Here is a 20,810-nt window from a genome sequence, read left to right on the forward strand (position 1 = left end):
CATGCAGGTGGGACCCACAATCGTCAACGGTCGGCTGCCATCTGGGCCTCCTGCGACTTCCACAACGCTCACCCCACAGCGATCGCATGCAAAGGTACGACCGTTCCGGCCTGGCATTTCGTTCAATAAGCTGATTTTCTCTAAGTACCACTGCCTTGTCACCACACCCACCACATGTCTAACTCATAAACCCACCATTCCAATATGGATCGTTTTCTGCTCTAAGTCAGTTTGCGCTAATGAAACTCTGATTAATAATGCTTTAGACCACCAGTTTTCTTTCCAACGGGTCTTCCACGCAGTCACGCTCGCTCCGAACTTGTTTTTAGTGCATGTGTTCTCGGTCAAGGTTAGATCTGAAGTCCTCCGTTGCGCGCCCATACTGTTTTTAAATTTTGAACTTCAGCTATTTGACTCGTTTGACCAAGCATCTCAAATAGTGCGATCGGTACCGCAGCCAGTCGTGTTTGAACCGGACGCCATTGACCTGTCCGTACCCGTCCTGCCTACCCACTACACGTCCTTGCTTGGACCGCACCGTCAACTAAACTACTACCGCAAGATCTCTCTCACCTGTCCACTGAGATTCACCACACTGTTTCATGTGTGGATTCCCCTGCCGTTGCCTCGGTTGACTGCAATGCACTCAATGGCCATGGACACGTGTGCCTCTCATCCAGCTCGGCCACCCCCGTCACGTCTCCCCGCATCCTTTCTCCAGAAAGAAAACAAGACAGTGTAGACGGCTACGCTGTACCTTCCATCGACCAACCTAGTTTTTTAAACGGTACGGCCATGGACGACCCGCTCACACGCCATCCATCACATGCCACTGATGGCTCGGGCCCACCTGAGTCGCCACAGCCGCCCTCCGATCGGCTGCTGGGCCTGCTCGCTCCCCCAGACGCCAATTCGCACTATATATCATACCCTACAATCGCTGAATCGCGGGACCCACAAGCCCCCTCCCGTTCGTTCTCACCGCGTGATAAAACCAACGCTTGCATGCACACGCATGCGCCCATCATCACGTCTACTCCACCACCTGCCTCCCCTACCTCCGTCAGCCTACTCTCCGCCCAGTCCCCTCAGCTCCATCCCGAGATCGCCATTAACCAGTGCCACGCCTCTGCCACTGCTGCCAGCCCTGCGCGCCCTTCGGTCTCCACACCGCTGCAAGACCCGCGCAGCTACCGGGAGGTTTTGCTAAGCTCCCCGCCTCGGGTCTCTGCATCCTCCCTTCCCCATCCATCGGCCTCTCCGGCCTATAAATCCTCTCCTCCCCAGATGGCCAGCCTCAAACACATCCACCACCACTACAGCCGCAAGAAGAAGACTAGATGCTTTCGGTGCCTTGCTAGTGACCACACTATCGCTGACTGCCGCGACCCCGTCCGGTGCTCTCGCTGCTGGTCCTCCGGCCACCGGAGCTTCAGGTGCAAGGCCATCCGCTACCTTCCTTTCTTCCCTTCTATGCCCCCTTCCCCGTGTATTAACCCTGCTTTTGTGCGTCCGCCATGCAGCTCAATGGCGCACACGATGGGCACCCACACCGCCTCCGGCTCGTCGGCTGGCTCCACGCGTTCCGACGGCGCGCCAATCTGATTCGGCTCCCACTGCGTCCTCACCAACGATCTGCCTCCCTTCCGTCTCCCGCTCATCTTCGGGCCGCGCACATCCTCCTCCTCGCCTTCGGTGCCGTCCTTCGCTCCGCCTCCGCCTCCTCCCCCTTCCCCCGCCACCATACCCACCTCAGCCTCATGCTTCTCTCCCCCGGAACCGCACATCCCTCTCCTCGTCCCTCCAAGCTGCCTCGTTCGCCAAGTTAACAACCTAGCCTACGTACACCTAGCCACTCCCATGCACAACCCCTTCCGGTTCATACGTCAGGCCATCGCACACCACCGCAACAACCCCACTTTCGGCCTCACTTCCTCCGCACGTGGCGCCGGGCGTCTCTCCTTTGCCAACGCAGAGGAGCGCCTCGCGGCCACTGGCCATGGGCCGATCCACCACCAGGGCAATACCCTCTTCTTCGAACGGCCTGAACACGCTGACAAAAGATCCACGGCCATCTTCATCCACATGGCCGAGATCGAGGCGTTCGATTACCCCGACGAGCTCTGGCACCCTGAGGGGGCAGAGTACTTCTTCTCTCATCTTGGAGATTTTGTCTCCGCCGACCAGCACTGCTTCCAGGGCGACCACTAGCGTTCGCGCTCTCGTTATGGTTGCCTGCAATTTCGTCCTTCCCCCCTGCCTCATGGTGCGCCTGCCAGACAATGACGTCGTCGTTGTCAAACTGGAGAGCCGCGCGCTCTTCCATCATGGCTCCGGGGCATCGCCCTTCTCCTCTGAGGACGGGGACAACGACTCCCTCTCCTCCCAGATATCAAACCCACGTCTCTCACCCACCACCATTACACAGATCCGAAACATTGCCACGGCCATGTCCCCATTTGCATGCAAGCCGGAGTCGCCCTCGGGCCCTCCTCCATCTCCTACCGCGGCTATGCCTCTAGACAGCATCCCGATCCTTGTTGTCATGGTTGACGGCATGCCTGTCGCCATGCTTGTCCATGCTCCATGGACTCCTCCCGCACGCTCTCCCTCTCCAGCCCTGAAGCTTGCTCGATCGCGCCTTGCACGCCCCCTGCTCGTCCTGCCAGCTCCCCCTCTCCACCTCCTCTGCCACCTACACCGTCTCCTCCACCCTCCCCACCTGCCCCTCCGGCGCTTCCCTTGCCTGTGGTTCCTGCCGTCCAGCCTATGGACCTGCCTCCTGAGCCTACACATGAGTGCCTTGCCAGGCGCATTAGCAGGTGTGCCAAGATGGCTGCCGACTCCGGCATCAAGGCCAGGCGCATCGCTCGGCTGGCTGAAATCGAGCCGCCTGTCTACTCTTCCATGACCACTAAGGCCATGCGCTCTAAGGCAAAGAAGCTCGATCTATCCGCTGCTTCGAAGGATCTCTCTGACGCTCTGATCCACGCTCGTCTCTGCGATGACACTGGGCTCATCGACGGCTCTGCTCGCGGTTCTGCCTCGCCTGACGACCTTGCTGCCGTTGCTGCTGCCTGCGGCGCCATGCCGGAGATGGTGGCGGACATCGCATCGGGCTCCGGTGGCCTGGGATCGCCATGATGTGCTCTCTCCTCATCGGCCACTCGTGTGGCGGCCATTGCTGGCCATGTATCCGGTGCCTCGCACCGCCCCGTAGTTGCTATATTAAGGTGAAACTAGTTGTAATGGTGCTCACGCCTACTTCTGTCAGTTTGTCTCACTGTATCCTCACCCGAAATGGTTGTATGTCGGGTCACTACCCCTATGTAAGGTGCCAGTTTAAGTTTCCATTATGAAAAACGCAACCTACTCTATCGTGTCCTGGAATGTTCGCGGGTTAGGAGATAATGACAAGTGTGCCAATGTGTTCTCTGAAATCAATCTCTTGCGCCCATCAATAGCCCTTCTCCAAGAAACCAAAATACAAAAACCAGATACAGTCAAACTACGATCGATCTTACCATGCTTCCTAGACTCTAACAACCACCTCGACGCAATCGGATCTGCGGGCGGAATTCTTTCGGCTACTAACTCACGCTGCTTTTCGCTTCTCAATTGTCAACATAGGTGTTTCACATCTACCTTAACTCTCAAATGTCTTGCCTCGCCACACAACATCTTCATCACAAACGTCTACGCCCCCTCGCAAAGAGATCTAAAGCTAGTATTCCTTGACGAGCTCAAACAGATCGAACCACCATCTCAATCCCCCTGGCTCCTAATCGGAGATTTTAACCTTACTCGATTCCCTAATGAACGAAACAACAACAACTTCCGACGATCGGAGGCCGACGCCATGAATGACACCATTGATCAACTTGCTCTCTTAGAGCTTCCACTTCTTGATAGACAATTTACTTGGTCAAATAAAAGACTGTCGCCTACACTAATACGTCTAGATAGGGTACTTATCAACCTATCTTGGGATGCTCTTTTCCCCAACTCGCACCTCACCTCTCTTACTAGATTCATTTCTGATCACGTTCCACTCCTGGTCACTATATCCACGTCCGTCCCTTCTTCCCGCCTTTTTCGATTTGAACGCTTCTGGGCTTCATTCCCAGCCTGTAGAAACATAGTTCGCGGCTGCTGGCAGCCCAATTCACAGCGCCACAACGGGCTTCCCGCAGATCCAGCTGCTTCTCTCGCTTAAAACATTAAAGGAACACAATCGGCCCTAAAATCTTGGGCCAAGACGCTGCAGCCCATCTACCAACGGGAAACAAATTGCAAACTGGCAATCCAGGCTCTTGACCTAAACGAGGAATTCGCTCCTCTCTACCCACTCGAACAGAAACTTAGGCTTACGCTTTCCAACCTGCTACAACGTGCCATCAAACAAAAAATTGCCTTCTGAAAACAGAGGGGTGAGATCAGGGTCGCCGTTGACGGCGACGAGAACACTAGATTCTTCCACGCCTCTGCCACACAGCGATCTCGAACAAACAAAATTCCCATGCTTATACACAACACTTCCGAAGTTTTCCTGCACGGACAAAAAACTGACATCTTAAAAGCTTATTTCCAACAACTAATCGGGACCACAAAAAATGCTACATGGAACTTCAGTCTGCTACAGCTATACCCCTCTCCCCTCCCCCAGCTCCGTGATCTTGCACAACCTTTCTCCCACGACGAAATCCACCAAGCCTTTCTCACCATGAACGCCAACGCCAGCCCTGGACCGGACAGCTTTGGACCCATCTTCTTTAGAAAATTCTGGAATGATATCAAACAATCCATCCTACCATTCTTCTTTGCCTTCCACGATCAGACCGCTTCGCTCGACCGCTTCAACCGTGCCTTCATGGTACTCCTTCCAAAAACCCAGGCGCCAACATCTCCGGACGCTTTTAGACCCATCTCTCTACAAAACTGCACTCCAAAAGCAGTTGCCAAAGTTCTCACAAATAGAGTTAAACCACTCATCCCGCTGCTCATTCATTATGATCAAACGGGCTTTCTACATGGACGCAACATTGCGGAAAATTTCATCTATGCTGCTAATATCCTAAGCGCTTGCCACACACGTAAAGCCCCGACCATGGTCTTCAAGCTCGATTTCAGGAAAGCTTTTGACTCAATATGCTGGTCCTCCCTCATTGAAATCCTGCAAGCTCGAGGGTTTCCTCCCATTTTCTGTTCATGGGTCCAAAACATCCTGCTCACTGGGAAAACGGCTATACTCTTAAATGGCATTCCGGGGTCCTGGATCCAATGTAGATGTGGCCTCCGCCAAGATGACCCATTCTCGCCATACTTGTTCATCATCGTTGCAGACGCTCTTCAAAGACTGATCACCAACGCTTTCCAAACGAACGTACTTTGCCACCCGCTACGACCAAACGAACCACCCGTGACACTTCAGTACGCTGATGATACCCTGATAATCGCTGCTGCTAGCGCCGCCGCCACCATAACTCTCAAAAAAACCCTACACGATTTCGCCCTTGCAACGGGGTTGGTCATCAACTTCCAAAAAACGGCTCTTCTCACCATCGCCACCGACTCATCCACTCAAAACAACATTGCTGCACCTATTGGATGTTCTTTATCCTCCTTTCCGTTAATTTATCTAGGTCTACCCCTCTCCCCCACCAAACTGCCACTCACAGCTTTTGACCCGATCATAGACAGCTTTCGGAAATTCCTCTTCGGTTGGGTTGCCCGCCTGCTCTCATGTGGTGCTCGCCTGACCCTGCTGACTGCGGTCCTAGACTCTTGATCAGTTTATTTCATGTCCGTCTTTCGATTACCTAAGTCGATCATAGCCAAACTTGACGCCATTTGGAGGGCGTTCTTCTGGTCCAACGAGGCAACTTGCACGGGGGCGAGCTGCTTAGTCGCGTGGAAAAACGTTTGCAAACCTAAAGATACTGGTGGTCTAGGCATTAAAAATCTAGAAATTCAGAACCGCAGCTTGCTTATGAAATTCTCATCCAAAATTCTGCAGCACCCGAACGTCCCTTGGACACAGTGGTATCACCACCAATACCCTCTTGGCATCGCAGCAAAAACTTCAAGACCCTCCTTTCTTTGGAAAATTATCAACAAAAACTTGCCACTGCTAATTGAGCACTCATTTGTGATCACCTACAATGGCCTCTCCACCTTCTTCTGGCTTGAAAAATGGCTTTTACAGTCGCCTCTCCAAAAAAAATTCCCAAACCTCTCCTCACACTCCATTGATGACAAGGTTTTAGTGGCTACTGTTTGGCAAACCAGCTTATTGGCGAACCTGCGGAACCGTCTGTCTAATGCTGCCGCTCGCGAGTTGGATTGTGTGCTGTTGCTGTTGCAGGATTTCCAGCAGGTGGACCGATCCGACGAACGGTCCCTCACCCATGGACTACCGTTCTCTGCCAAGAACGCCTACTCCTCCATTGTTGCTGAAGATTACACCGACCCTCACCATGACTTTGTCTGGGCTTCCAAGGTTCCGATCAAGGTCAAGATCTTCGCATGGCTCCTCCTCCGCGATCGGCTCAACACGAAGGCCAACATGTTCCACAAGCACATTGCCCAATCAGCTGCATGCCCGCGTTGTCAAGACCCGAATGAGGATGCCCTCCACCTCATCTCCAACTATTCTTACGCGACACAGGTCTGGTCCTCCTTGGGTCTGCCGGCTCCAACCTCCCTTGCTGCTCTGCACCAACACCCAACGCTTCTGGGCCTCAACCCCAACATCTGGCCATCTGTGGCTCTGCCTATCTCATGGAAACTATGGGACTCGAGAAACGCTCTCGTGTTCAGAAACGAGGATCACTCCCACAGAACCACGATACGAAATATTGTAGCAGATTTCTCTCTATGGGTTTTCCGGTTCAAAAAGAAAGAAGACAATATCTTTGCTAGGCAATGGCTTAACTTCCTCTCTTCAGTTATCCTCTAAAGCTGACGTTGTAACCGAACCGCTGTTGTAATTCTCAGACATCTCTTTTGAGTGGTAATATATTCAGGTGGGGAAGCTATCCCCCCCGGTGACCGTTCAAAAAAATATATATTATACTCCCTCCGTCCGGAATTACTTGTCGCAGAAATGAATGTCTAAATGTATTTTTAGTTCTAGATTCATCCATTTCTATCCATTTGTGCAACAAGTAATTCGGGGCGGAGGGAGTTCCTGAATAAAACTGGTTTTTCCATCATAATGGTAGGAGGGAAATAAAGTTCCAATTGGTCAATAACCCCAAAACCGATTGCAAGTGAGACAAGTATGCCCATTGCACTGGAAATGGTACTCTCATCTAATACAAAGCTCTATCAACCAGCAGGGGTGAATTACGGGCAGTCCCTTGTTATCAATTCCTAATAGTACAAACTGCCATTTGCACTAGTCATGTAAAAAATGCCAACTCAACATGGACAAGGGTAGAAACATGATGTATCAGTCTGTCGGAAACTCATTTATATGTTCAGATTCTAGAAGCAGGCAATGCTCAAACGTACCATTTGCCCGTTCAGGACTGTTGGGAAACTCATCCCCGTTTTCCTGATACGGTGTGTCAACATGTGCGCAGCAAAACCACCGCCGCATAATGACCAATCGATCGACTTCTCCTTTTGCTCACTTCTTGTCCCTGGAACCAGATTTGACATCAGCACAAACGGTCAGGCCAATACACGGCGGAGGCATACACGAATGACGGGGTCAAGGAAGCCTCACCTCAGCTGCCGGCGGCGGCGCAGCGAAGCAAGAACCAGACGGAGGATGGGGGCGCGGATGGTCTTGGGGAGAGGAAGAGCCCCTGAGCTGAGCTATCTGCCTGTCTGGGACGGCGGCGAAGAGGGAAAGGGAATGGGACGGGGAAGGGAAGAGAAGCGGGACGGGGGAGGTGGTGGCGATGATGATGACAAGGCTTGGATTTCTTTAAAGCCAAAACGAGTTTTCCGTCTGTAATCCTCCTGTCGTCGGTCGCCGCCGATTTTATTCCAGCTCGGCTCCTCCTGCTTTCCAGCTCGCCGCCGCCCGGATTGATTTTGCCTAACGTGTTTGGTGATGATCATTTATTGGATTTAACTGGCTCATCATTGCTGTCGACTGATTGTCTCGGCTTTGGATTTGGTCGCGTGGCGGTTGGCGGTGATTCTGCACTTGGCCAGATACCACTAGTGTACAGTCAGCTCCCGGACAAAATTTCGGTGTTCTTGTTGGGGGTAGGAATCAAATAATGGGATCGCCGTCCTTTGGCAACACAATCATCTAACTGAATTAGGCTGCTTGTAATGGGTAGTATCATACCTTAATATCATGCACATGATACTAAGCTATGATACTACCTCCGTAATGCATAGTACCATATACTGGTATCATAGCTAATCTTATTTATTGCCATGCATGACATATAGTAGCATAGCATTTAATATGATACAGTATCATGATATGATACTCAACACTCTCTTTCTTCATTTAATTCTATGCCACGTCAGCAAAATAGTCTAGTTGGCATGCATGATACTAGTTATGATACTACCATTACGACCAGCCTTAGTCACCACCCACCTGATCATAAAAAATATCAACGCCCCAAATTACTTGTCTTAAATTTATCTAGATACTAATGTTAGGTACATCCATATCTAGACAAATTTCAGACAATTTTTTTAGGACGGAGTGAGTATTTACTAAACCAGTAACCACAGTTTATGATCACAAGATTTAGACCATCTTAACATTGGATGGATAACAATATGATTTTCAAGAATTCAATTCTTATATCCTATAAAAATATATGCTTGATCCATACGAGTATTCTCCTATGTTCTTTTTAATTTATTTAAGTGCAGTCCTGTTTTGCGTAGAGAGCAGATTGAGAAAGATAACCATGGGATCTAAATATGAACAACTATTAAGAGATAATTACTTGCCATTTAAACGTCAGGTCTTCAGATTGACATATTTTGACGGCCGAGATCAACATCTTTGGTGCTAAACACATGAGTGGAGGATGGACTTGGTTCTTCACTATTCGTGCTTTTATAGGGGTATATATGATGGCTGAGATCAGTCAGGTGTTTTAGTGCTATAAACACGTTTGATGCTAAACACGGGAGCGGCATGGACAGTAGGATCGGAGATATGTATGGGTAGGGTGAATTTGGTTCTCTGCTTTGATTTGGGTATATAGTAGAAGATATCGAGACATGATCGTCCATCTCATCACGTAACATCGCCTGCGTCGCTCTAGAGGAGCACGACACAGGCGACCTAGCCGCCACCCTGTCCCTCTCCTCCACCATCTCCAGTCTCCTCACTGTTGTCTGATGAGACCGATGGACAACACCCGTTTCGACATATGATGTTGGCAGGGTGAGTTCCCTTCCATGGAGTCGCGATGCGGCCCTGACCGACGTAAACCGCTTGGGATTAGTGTCGTAGGCAGTGGCTTACCTTGTCGTCGTGACAGGGGAGTCTGGCGCGGCTGGCAACCCATAGCTCAGATGAATTGATGGGAGTCAAGCAGAGAGTGATGGATAGAGTATTAAAACTAAGGTCTAGCCCATTTATATATTGAACCTAGATTTTAACTTAGCTAGAGGTTGAATACAACATGTTTTTAGGAAAGCCTTCATGGCGAGCTCATCTCAAATAGGGATAGATCGTCAAAAATCAAAATAGAATCAGGGGGGTTCTCCGTCCACATTTCCGGTGAATGAACCCGAGCTATACTGCTAATTCATGAGGTACACGATTGGTTTCTCGAGCATAGTGCTAAAAAAACAACATTGTGAATAATCAACTATAGTGTTGAAACAATCATATCTGATGGTGCCGCCACCAACGGGGATCTTGCACTATTTTCATACATTCCGTCGATTAGAGATAGTCGGAGTGGATCATCAAGTTCTAAATTCTCATGCTTCCAGCTAGAGCCAAGCCTTGTTTCAACGCATGGCCTCGACAGTATAGACATCTGCTGCAGGCCCGATGAAATAACCCCCCCCCCCCAACCATGTCGTCAGAATCATCACGATAATCGCTCATGAAAATTCAGACCCATAAACTTATGAGGAGGCATCAATCATTTAGCTTCAATGTTCTAGGAGAAGGTCGTTTCCAAAAGTAGTGTTTTGTCGGATGGGCTAAAGTGCATCACGCACGGCTGTAATTCAATGCAAGACTTTCAGTGGATAGGGCGGACCGTTCCTTTGACCAAACTAATTCGTTGTTTAATTTCTGCCTTCTCTCCTGCCATAAATGCTTGATTGTTTGGGGAAACGTTTGCAAACCTAAGAAACTTGTTGGTCTTGGAAGATTTAGCTACACAAAACAATTGCCTTCTAATGAAATTGGCCACAAATACCTTATTGATAGCTCCGCACCCTAACTTTCTTGGGTTTCTTGGTTAGATCAACAACACCTTTGCAACCTCCCACACATTGCCTCCTGCCCTAAACCTTCCTTCCTCACAAATGCCATCCAATCCCAGCTACCCACACTACTAGACATAACCTTTGTGCACACAAACAATGGCCAAAAAACTTTTTCTGGTATGACACCTGGCTCCACTGCACACCTCGAGCCAAAGTCTTCCCAAGCCCGCCCTGCAAAAAAAACCTCTTCCGAAGCCTCTACTCCCCACTCACACATCATGCTTTATGGGCTACTTGCGAACCTCGTGAACCTACTGACCACTGTTGCCCCAAACGAGTTTGTGGCTCTTTCTTTGTTGTTACATGATGTCCAGCTCTCAGATGGTGTAGACAAGTGCTACCTTGTGCATGGATCCAACTTCCCCTCCAAAGCAACCTGTGATATATATTACAATGCACCAAGATGAGGATGATCACGTTGAACTCATTTGGCGTTCCAGAAGCCCCAACAAAACTAAGATCTTTGCTTGGCTATTATTCAAAGGTAGACTTAACACACGAGCTAATTTCTTCCACATGAACTTAGCCCAGATGCTCACTACCTGCATTGTCCAAGAACGTCATAATACACCCTACACCTCTTCACCTCCTGTCCATCTACTGCTCAGATTTGGTTACAACATGGCCTCACCACACAGGACATGTTTCAAGACCTTCGGCTCACTCCTCCTGCCAGACTTGATCCCCGTGTCTGGCCAGAACTGCTCCTCATTATCTTGTGGAAGATTTGGGACACTAGCAATGCGGATATTTTCAAGAATAAAGGTCACAACTATCTTCTTACAATTAGAAACATTCGTAATGATCTAGAACTTTGCTTGCACCGGTTTGGAGATCCAGTTGATAAGGTAGCTGCAAGTCTTGGCTAGATTACTTTTCCTCGCGGTTTTTCGTCACCTTATAACTTAGTATACTCGTGAAGTCTCCAAGACACCCTGAGGAGGGTATGGCCACTGAGCAATGAGTACGAATGAAAGAGGCCCGCGAAGAGGCTGACCAGTGTCGTCACCCACATATGGGGATGGAAATTGGAGGAGGTTGTCCTAGCAGTTGTATGGCATCGATGCTCCATGGGGTCCCTCCATGCCATGTAGATGTGTTGTGTGTCAATGTAAACATCTTGTTGGTGGTAAGGATAAGGTCTGACAAAGTAACAAATGAGATCGAGCCGGAGTGCTACCCAGTCGGATCTCATTGCGCCTCACAGTTTTGAGATGCCGTTGTCATTGAGGGAGCGAGATGGAGGTGGTGGTCTAGTTTCCCATGGAGAAGCAGGACAAGAGGATGTGACGACGTGCGTATAGAGGTATATGTGCCTTAGCGAAGATTTCTCAATGGTGCATCATGGAGCGAAAGAGCTTGCCTCTACATTCTTACTGTTGGAATATTATGTGATCAAATGCCTATGTAAACGTCCCGCAAAAAAAAAAGCCTATGTAACCCACGAGTTAAAACGAACAAACAACTAATTACAATATTTAAGTTGTCTTTAACTGCCAATTACCACTATAGACCAGAATCAAAATCAATGCGGAACTAGAGTTAGTAGCTGGACTAGTCCTTCTCAGACTTCGAGTACTTGGCTGCTGAATTCAGAGATTCCTCCGATTTCCTTTTCTTGAGTTGAGCAACCAATCTTTTGACGTAAGAAATGTAGGCATCAACGTCGAATTTTCTCTTGCAACCAGCATAATTCATGTAACGTATCTTTCCAAATACCGGACGCTCCTTCCAACCCTAAGAAAATAGTACGGTTGTAAAAACTACTCGCAAGCCTCCAAACTGTGATTAATAAATGTGTTTCCAAAAAGGATTTTCAAGGGTTTAAATGCAAAATAAGGGGATCTCACAAACCTGATCATGGAGGCCACATATAGAGCACATGCAACCAACATAGCCATTGGGGTCCCTGCCGTCTATGTGATACTGCAACAGATTAATTCCAAAGATTTAGTTCAAAAACATACTGCAACAGATTACAGCCGGTGCAGGTTTGATGGTTTGTCTATTGTAGCAACTAACGACTGTCTAATGGTTGTTAGTTGTGGTCCTCCGTGGTTGTGTTTGGTTGCTATGCCTAGCCTTAGACGTGTAACCATTTTATTTCTATCAATGCAATGCGAAGCAGAACTTTTTAGCTTTCTAGAAAGACTTACCAATCGTTCCAAGTACTTAAAAGTGAACAGCCAATAACATGAACTAGGAAAGATAAAATGGTGGTTACGGCAATTTAGGTACAGTTTCGAGCTATTCCCTGGGGATCTTTTTCCCAACTTATAATGGACATCTTACATCCAACTTGTTGTAAAAGAACCAACCAAGCAAAATTTCTCTTGATTATTAGACGTAACTTAGACATCTATTTGCCACTTGCGACTAAAAGGAAATCACTGAAGAGTTACAAAAACATCTTCAGAACAATCAGCATTCACAAAGAACACTAAACGGTGTTCTTCTCTCCAGCATAGGCGACAGAAATACTTGTAGGTCATAACTATGTGCAGGACAACATAAGTCTTTGGTGGTATCGACAAGCTAAATGCCATCGAACAAATTAGGCCCAGTACAATTCTAAGCTGAAGAAAGTCAGGCAAGAAAACCTTCTGAAAATAGCACACACCGTTTCAAAACTTCAGCCTTTTGCTCAAAATGGTAGCTGAAGCCTCTCAGGATGCTCGCGATGGCATGGAATCAGGGCAGTTTCTCTAAGGCCGGCTGTTGAGTTAGTCGGTTCATAGGTTTTCGTAAAATACGAGTATTAGTTGGCAATCTAGTTGCATCCTACATTACCAAAATGGTGGCTGAAGCGGTTTTGTCCTCATGTCTGTTGTAAAAATATTAGTCCTAGCCTGATGCTCCCGTTGGGCATGGAAACAGAGTCCTAGACAGTATAGCATTGTGCCTGGGTGCACTATAAATAAAGGCCTAGCCGGCCATACAAGGGGACAGGTTATTTTTCAGAGACTAGAAAACCAGAAAAATGGCATGACTGGAGGGTGGAGGCAGACAATATCTGCTGCGCACTAGTTGATAACTAATTAAAGTGCGTTGGATTCAGGCTGTGATGCTTCTAATTGCTATGTGATCCATTTGGATTGTCCAGGTGATACCCATGGCTGCTGGACTTGTTTCGCCAGAGTTTGCAGTGATTGGCTGACTTCAGCCCGGCATCAACTTCACTTGTTACACCACCATATCAACATAATTTCTGTTGTCCCATAATTAGTACTATAAACAAACTTAATCAAATGTAGGCTCTTGCAACTGATGGTTCGGTGTTTTCAGGAGATCTGTAATTGCATAGGATCTTACACTAAAATTTGGCAAGTTTAGTTTCTCACTCATTATGACTGTATAATGTGCTTCATGTGTTTTATCAATTGAAGCTATTTGCCAGCACCAAGAAATGCAACATAATAAAACTCTACAATGTTGCCAAACATCTCAAAATTACCTTGTCATTCAAATATATTGCTATTGAAAGTGCTTCTTCAGGTCCACTGGTCCATTCTAGAATTTTTTTGGCCCAATACATTCTGCAGAAAACTACCATGTCAGGGCAGAGCAATATGCTTTACAAAGAACATAACTGCAGAAGTAAACAATAATTTAGAACACGTCTTGTGACCCCAAGATGAAAGTGGAGCATAGATGCTCAAATGTTCTTTTTCTAAATCGCACAGATTTGCCACCTACTTGGACCTGTAAGATCTTCATGGGTTAATGGATTATAGACATAATTAGTTTAGTTTTTCATCTTTTTAGCAACAAGAATAATCTTCTCAGGCAATTCGTACCAACCCAAATGACATCAAAATAATGAAAGATCAAATAAAATGCATTAAAAATATGATATCTAAAGTAGGTAACTAGGCATAATTTACTTTACCGCATGAATCCGTGCATTTTTCCATGGTGGACCATCTCCAACTGTGATGCATTCCAGAGCTGATAAAGAATCCAAGAAGAAAACACCTAACTCGATTAGTAAATGAGGTAAGAATGACGTTAGTATCTCCAGGAGTAGAACGGTGTTATTTAAAACATACAGGATCAACTGTTTTTGCATTCTCAAGCTGCTCCCTCCTGCAAGGCAAAGTAAATTCTAGTTAAGGAGCCTTTTGCCTCACTGTTTTTTTTGTTTTTTTTTTGAAAAGGGGGGATCCCCGGCCTCTGCATCAGCACGATGCATACGGCCATCTTATTAAAAATAAAACATCCACAAGGTCTCGAAGTCTCAGTAGTAGCAAACTAAAAAAACAAACGACAAGGCTCACACAGAGCCCAAAGGCTAGATACATAAGCTAGCCCAACAAAGGATAAACCACAACCGGTTGGCTGAACAAAAGACAGGTAAACTAATTGCCTATCCTATTACATGACCGCCATCCAAACCGGCTGAAGATATCCCGTGCTACCGTCTCCCATCGGATAGCACCAGTAACCAAACGCTCCCTGGCCTCCGTCGGAGTGAGTAGCGACCAGGAACGGATAAGTGCCATGGCTCTGAAGATAACCTGCAAAACATGAGTGTTTGTTGTTCTGTTAAAAACAAGATCATTTCTGCAATTCCAAAGCGCCCACACTAAGGCGCACACCCCCACGCGAATATGCTTAGCTAACCCGGGCTCTACCCTGTTAAGCCAAGCTCCAAACATCATGTTCACCGAAATTGGTGGAGTAATATTGAAAGCCACATGAACAGTTGTCCAAAGAATTCTAGCTAGTGGGCAATCAAAGAATAGATGCTTAATGGTTTCACCCTGATCACAGAAACTACACCTAGTAGGACCTGTCCAATTGCGCTTTGTTAAATTATCCTTTGTTAAGATAACTTGTTTATGGAGAAACCACATAAACACCTTAATCTTCAAAGGAACTTTAACATCCCACACATGCTTGGAGGTCGGGATCGAGCTGGAATTAATAACAGCAACGTACATTGATTTAACAGTGAATTCCCCGGACCTAGTGAGGTTCCAGCGCAGTTTATCAGGTTGTTGTGAAAGCTGGACCTGCATGAGTCTCCCAACTAGATGCAGCCACTGTTCCCAACGATTGCCCACTAACGATCTTCTAAAATGAATATTAAGTGGAATGGAACGAAAAACTGTTGTAACCATAGCATCGCGCCTTTGTACAACACGATACAACGCCGGATACTGGATTGCAAGGGGCGTATCACCGAGCCAACAATCCTCCCAGAATCTCGTGCTGGCACCGTTTCCAACAACATGCTTTGCCCTCTGAAAGAATGAAAGCTTAACTTTCATTAGCCCTTTCCAAAAGGGTGAATCAGTCGGTCTACCCGTGACCTGAGACAAAGTTTTGGTTTGAAGATACTTATTACGAAGGATTTGTGCCCAAGTGGCTTCAGTTCCTGAAGATAACTTCCATAACCACTTGCTAAGAAGGCATCGGTTCTTGACCTCGAGATTTTCAATCCCCATACCCCCTTGGTCTTTAGGCCTACAAATGATATCCCACTTCGCTAACCGGTATTTTCTTTTTAGCTCATCTCCCTGCCAAAAGAAACGCGATCGATAGAAGTCCAGTCTTTTCCTTATCCCAACCGGTACTTCAAAAAAAGACAGAAGGAACATGGGCATGCTCGTCAGCACCGAATTAATAAGAATTAACCGGCCTCCATATGACATGAGCTTACCCTTCCAACAGCTTAGCTTTTTCTCAAATCGATCTTCAATACACTTCCATTCATTGTTCGTAAGCCTACGGTGATGTATAGGAATTCCTAGGTATGTGAATGGCAGCTCCCCCAAACCACACCCAAACAGTTGTTTATAGGATTCTTGTTCCTCTTTGGCTCTACCAAAGCAGAATAACTCGCTTTTATGGAAGTTAATTTTGAGCCCACTCAATTGCTCAAACAAACAAAGCAACAGCTTCATATTTCTCGCTTTTACCAAGTCATGCTCCATGAAGATAATAGTATCATCAGCGTACTGCAGGATGGAGATACCTCCATCAACTAAATGAGGCACCAAGCCTCCAACTTGGCCTGCCTCCTTGGCCCTACCTAACAGAACAGCCAACATATCCACAACTATGTTGAACAGAATAGGGGACATCGGATCTCCTTGCCACAAGCCCTTGTGTGTCTGGAAATAATGACCAATGTCGTCATTCACTTTAATACCAACACTACCCTTCTGCGTGAACGATTCAATCTGGCTCCTCCAGCCCTCGTCGAACCCTTTCATACGCAAAGCTTGTTGCAGGAAAGGCCACTTAACTTTGTCGTACGCTTTCTCAAAGTCCACTTTAAAAATGACTCCATCGAGTTTCTTTGAGTGGATTTCATGGAGCGTTTCATGCAAAACCACCACCCCTTCTAGGATGTTTCTATCTGGCATGAAAGCAGTCTGGGATTGCTGCACCACAGAATGCGCAATCTGTGTGAGTCTATTCGTCCCAACCTTGGTAAAAATTTTGAAACTAACATTCAAAAGACAAATAGGCCGGAACTGCTCAATCCTCAGAGCATCTGTCTTCTTTGGTAGCAAGGTTATGGTTCCAAAATTCAGGTGAAATAGATGAAGCCGTCCAGCAAAAAGGTCATGAAACATGGGTAAAAGATCCCCCTTGATAATATGCCAACATTTTTTATAAAACTCCGCCGGAAACCCATCCGGCCCAGGAGCCTTATTGTTCTCCATCTGGGTAATGGCATCGAAAACTTCCTTTTCCGTAAACGGTGCAATCAAGGTAGCATTATCAGAAGCAGTTAGTTGAGGCATATCCTCAGTCCTGGACTCATCGAGGGACACCGCGCTGTTGACAAGCAGATATACATATATAGCCCAAATACAAAATATAGAGTATCTCACGTGTAAATGTGCTCTCTTTTGTCGGCAGCATGATCCTTTAGTGTCTTTCTCGCCCACTCCCAAGCCCCGGCTACCGAATCATAGTGAGGCTGATAGTAGCAGAAGTTGTCGGCTAGCTCCCTCCTTATTATCAGCTCCTCCAAGAAAGCATCCACTGACTGTTCCCAAACAATTGATATTTCACATAGCTATTAGTCATTGGCCTTTCACTGTTTGATAACATACTAACTTCAGCACTGAAATTCAGATTTGCAGTTTGGTGCTGTTAAGAAGAAATATAGTCTGACGTCTAATGATATAGGAGTATTATTTTATTGCATAAGGTCTCAAATCACAAGATTCACAAAGCAAACAATGGCACCTTGGGACTAAGATGGCGACGTTTTTTTGCCTCGAGAGCACATCTTTGTGCTGAAATATGCCCAAAATGCAGGTAGGGAGAGAGGCCGGACGATGCCATTGGCTTTGTGGGATAATTCCGGTCCGAATCATAGCTCTTGATCCTCTTCGTTAGGAACCCATCCTTGGTACCCAGAAGTGCCTCCATTGCCGCCGCCTCGCCTGGCTCGCACCAGTCAATCTCTGGCACGTCCTCTGCCTGGCTGCAACATCAGCAAAGAATCCAACACCACTCATAACAAGTTCTTCATTCCACATCACATATGCAGTGAATTTGTCGCAACACATCCGGACCTGCAAACCGTGTCAATTAGCGTATCCCAATCAATGTCCTTTGGCTGCTCCCTGTCCCATGGCACCACCTCTCCCAACTCGGGGAACTCAACCAGGTACTCATCCAACACCTTGTTCATCTTGCTTCTGAAAGTCTTGGCAGAGTACTCCAGCTTCCCCGATGCCGTCCATACCGGCACCACGTTGTGGGCGTCCACCTGTGTGCCAATGCCACAAAGCCCGCATGTTTCTCAGTCGAATTCCCCTGAAAACGACTGCAATTTCCCTTGTGATTCCGGTTCGAATTCTACCTGGTGAACGGCCACACTGGCAGCATCGCGGCACAGCGCGCCCACTACCGCGTCCAGTGCCTCGCGAACCGGCCGGAGCGGTGAGAAGTCGGCGACCAGCGCCGACGCCCCTAGCCGCTGCATCAGCGCTGGTATCTCCATGGGCCCACCTGTCAGCGAAATATAGTAAACGGTTACAATACATTTCTCGTACCGGGAAATCGGTTCCCTCTTTCGAAAACGCGGGGCCGACAAGTCAGACACCAGAAGGGGATAAATGCGAAGGGTGTACCGGTAAGGAGGAAGAAGGGGATGCGGCGGGTGGCGGCGTCGGCGGCGAGCCGGCGGAGGCCACGGAGGAGGAATCCGAGTTGGCGGCGGCGCGCGGAGAGGAGGAACGGCTTCGGGAACAGGGAGAATGCGACGGCGAGCGGCGCCGCGGAAGCAGCGGCGAGGCTCGCCGCGTGGAGGAGCGCCCAGTTGTCGGCTAGCCGCTGGTCCCGCAGCATCCAGTAGACCACCGGGCCGGGCTTCGCGCCAGCAGGGGGCAGGCCCTGCCCCGTGTGGAGCACCCGCACGCGGGCTTGGTGGACCGGCGCCGTGACCGCCAGGCCTGGGCTAGGGCTTGCGCTCGGCGCCATCGCGCGGTGGGAGACGGTGCGACGGGGACGAAAAGAAGAGCGAGGGAATACAGGGGTTGATCAAACGTGCGCCTGCGCTTTGGGTGCTTCTCGGTGTAGGAAGGCTGGAGTTTTTGGCTACTTGGCGGTTTGGGTGATTGGGTCTCGGGGTTGAATGGTTGATGGTGTATGGACTAGCTCTTGGCAGGCACTACATAAAGTGGTGTGAGTTATGGCCAGACAACGGCCACGTCACCCGCCATGGGTCCACACTAAATGCTGCCCCGCGTATAAAGGCATTGTACTTTAATGTAAGGAGGTGCTTACATAAATAAATCAGTTTTTTTTAAACAATGGTGTTTATTTATACAGGATAAACGCTTAATTAGATATCTCTTCTCTAGAAATAGGCATCTGTGCTTAAAAAAATCGATTTATTTATCTAAGCACCTACCTAAATATTTATAAGGTCGAAGGCAAGTCCAACGCCGCAGCTTGGAAAGAGACGTTAGAGATTAAGGGGTTGTCTGGATTACTATCAGAGTTAGCCCCGCCAAAAAATTAGCTAGCCCACATTTCTGGTGGCTGTTTGGATAGGCGCCTAAGAATTGCCTCGCCCAGCCTTTCTGATGCAACCATCGACAGAAAAACAATAACGCGAATAATTTTCTCAATCTTTCACGATAAGGTGTCTTCTGAAACGATGTGACGCTCGCAATCTTGTAAATACAGTCACCACAGAAACAACACGCACACTCAATAATGGAAGTACGTGAACGATCTTCAGCAGACCAACGAAAATTGAAATACTGGAATCAATCTCACACCAAAATCACACAACCTCTAGAGCTATTCAACAAATATCAAACGACATCTCGAAGATACCCCCGAGTTATCGATCTGTTCATCTCTAAAAATAACATAAAACAAAAGCTGCCCCTCGTACACGGCCCATATGGCTTTTAATAGTGCTCACAGGCACATGGGCTAAGCCCGGTTTGTTTCCTAACTTTGAAACCGATCTGGACTCTAACACCACTTAACAAACTATCCTTTGTCTCAAAAAAACCTTAACAAACTATCCAACTCTCGTACTTTAACCAAATCATAATAAGAAATTAAAGAAACAATCTAACTAAACAAGATTTAGCTAATTTAAAATTCCGGCAAACTGATCACAAACGTCCAAAGCAAAGCTAGCTTTCCTTGTATGCTCATTAGATCTTTCCTTGTGTGCTCACATAATTAAGTTTGCATGCATGGGTTTTGAATAGTAGCTCGATGTCCTCTGGTGCGCCCAGGTGAACAATGTCGAGTAGAAATATGTGTTGGCATCATGTCATTATGTAAAAAATTGTCCCCCAATACCATACATTTTTTCTATTTCTTTTTCTTGTTGCGTCTCGCAGGAATTACATACCTTCTCTGGTTGGCCTTATCAAGAATATTTTTAGCATTGACAGATGGTGTCACATCATCCTCTCTCCCTTTGAAAGGAAACCGTCCTTGGTTTCGACTTAGGCCTTGCAGATTTCTTCTTGAACATTTCTATAATACATTATATATTCTGTGCATCCTTGGGAAGAATAGCATAGAACTTACCTTTATGCATAAAAGTGTATTTGTTTGTTCGCCCGTGATGAAGAGCGTTAACATCATGCTGCCACGAACGCCCCAAAATAAGGTGACAAACATGTAGTGGCATAACGTCGCATTCCACCTTATTAACATAGCCATCCACAGAAAAAGAAACCTTCACCCTGTGAGTTACCTTCACTTTGCCAACATCATTTATTCACTTCATATAGTACGGTCTTGGGTGCTCCCATGTTGGCAACAAAAGAGATTTCACCACATCCTTATTAATCATGTTGCTAGCACTACCACCATCAATTATCAGTTTGCAAACTTCTCCCTTGATGTTACATGCAGTTAAAAAA

The 20,810-nt window shown here is 47.4% G+C and overlaps 2 protein-coding genes across 2 annotated transcripts in view; both read right to left on the reverse strand.

The window, feature by feature from the left end:
• The window catches only part of LOC119330844 (PTI1-like tyrosine-protein kinase 3), a 12,465-nt gene extending 4,439 nt beyond the window's left edge, over nt 1–8,026 (reverse strand). Inside the window, exons 1-2 of the mRNA XM_037603973.1 lie at nt 7,733–8,026; nt 7,516–7,646 (exon numbers count right to left, since the gene is read on the reverse strand). Of these exons, the coding sequence (XP_037459870.1) occupies nt 7,516–7,603 (88 nt within the window). The 5' untranslated portion in view covers nt 7,604–7,646; nt 7,733–8,026. The remainder of the gene's footprint in view (nt 1–7,515; nt 7,647–7,732) is intronic.
• A 3,822-nt stretch (nt 8,027–11,848) lies between these two features.
• LOC119332179 (deoxyribodipyrimidine photo-lyase-like) lies at nt 11,849–19,040 on the reverse strand. Its single transcript, XM_037605353.1, has 10 exons — nt 18,543–19,040; nt 18,272–18,420; nt 17,982–18,178; nt 17,650–17,890; nt 17,289–17,446; nt 14,490–14,526; nt 14,330–14,388; nt 13,895–13,976; nt 12,295–12,366; nt 11,849–12,177 (listed from the first exon to the last, which is right to left on the reverse strand). Exons 1-10 carry the CDS (start codon nt 18,889–18,891, stop codon nt 11,995–11,997), a joined length of 1,527 nt encoding a protein of 508 aa, XP_037461250.1. The 5' UTR covers nt 18,892–19,040; the 3' UTR covers nt 11,849–11,994.
• Nucleotides 19,041–20,810: the final 1,770 nt, after the last annotated feature.

The sequence above is a fragment of the Triticum dicoccoides genome, chromosome 7A (genome assembly GCF_002162155.2).
Source record: "Triticum dicoccoides isolate Atlit2015 ecotype Zavitan chromosome 7A, WEW_v2.0, whole genome shotgun sequence".
Classification (NCBI taxonomy): domain Eukaryota; kingdom Viridiplantae; phylum Streptophyta; class Magnoliopsida; order Poales; family Poaceae; genus Triticum; species Triticum dicoccoides.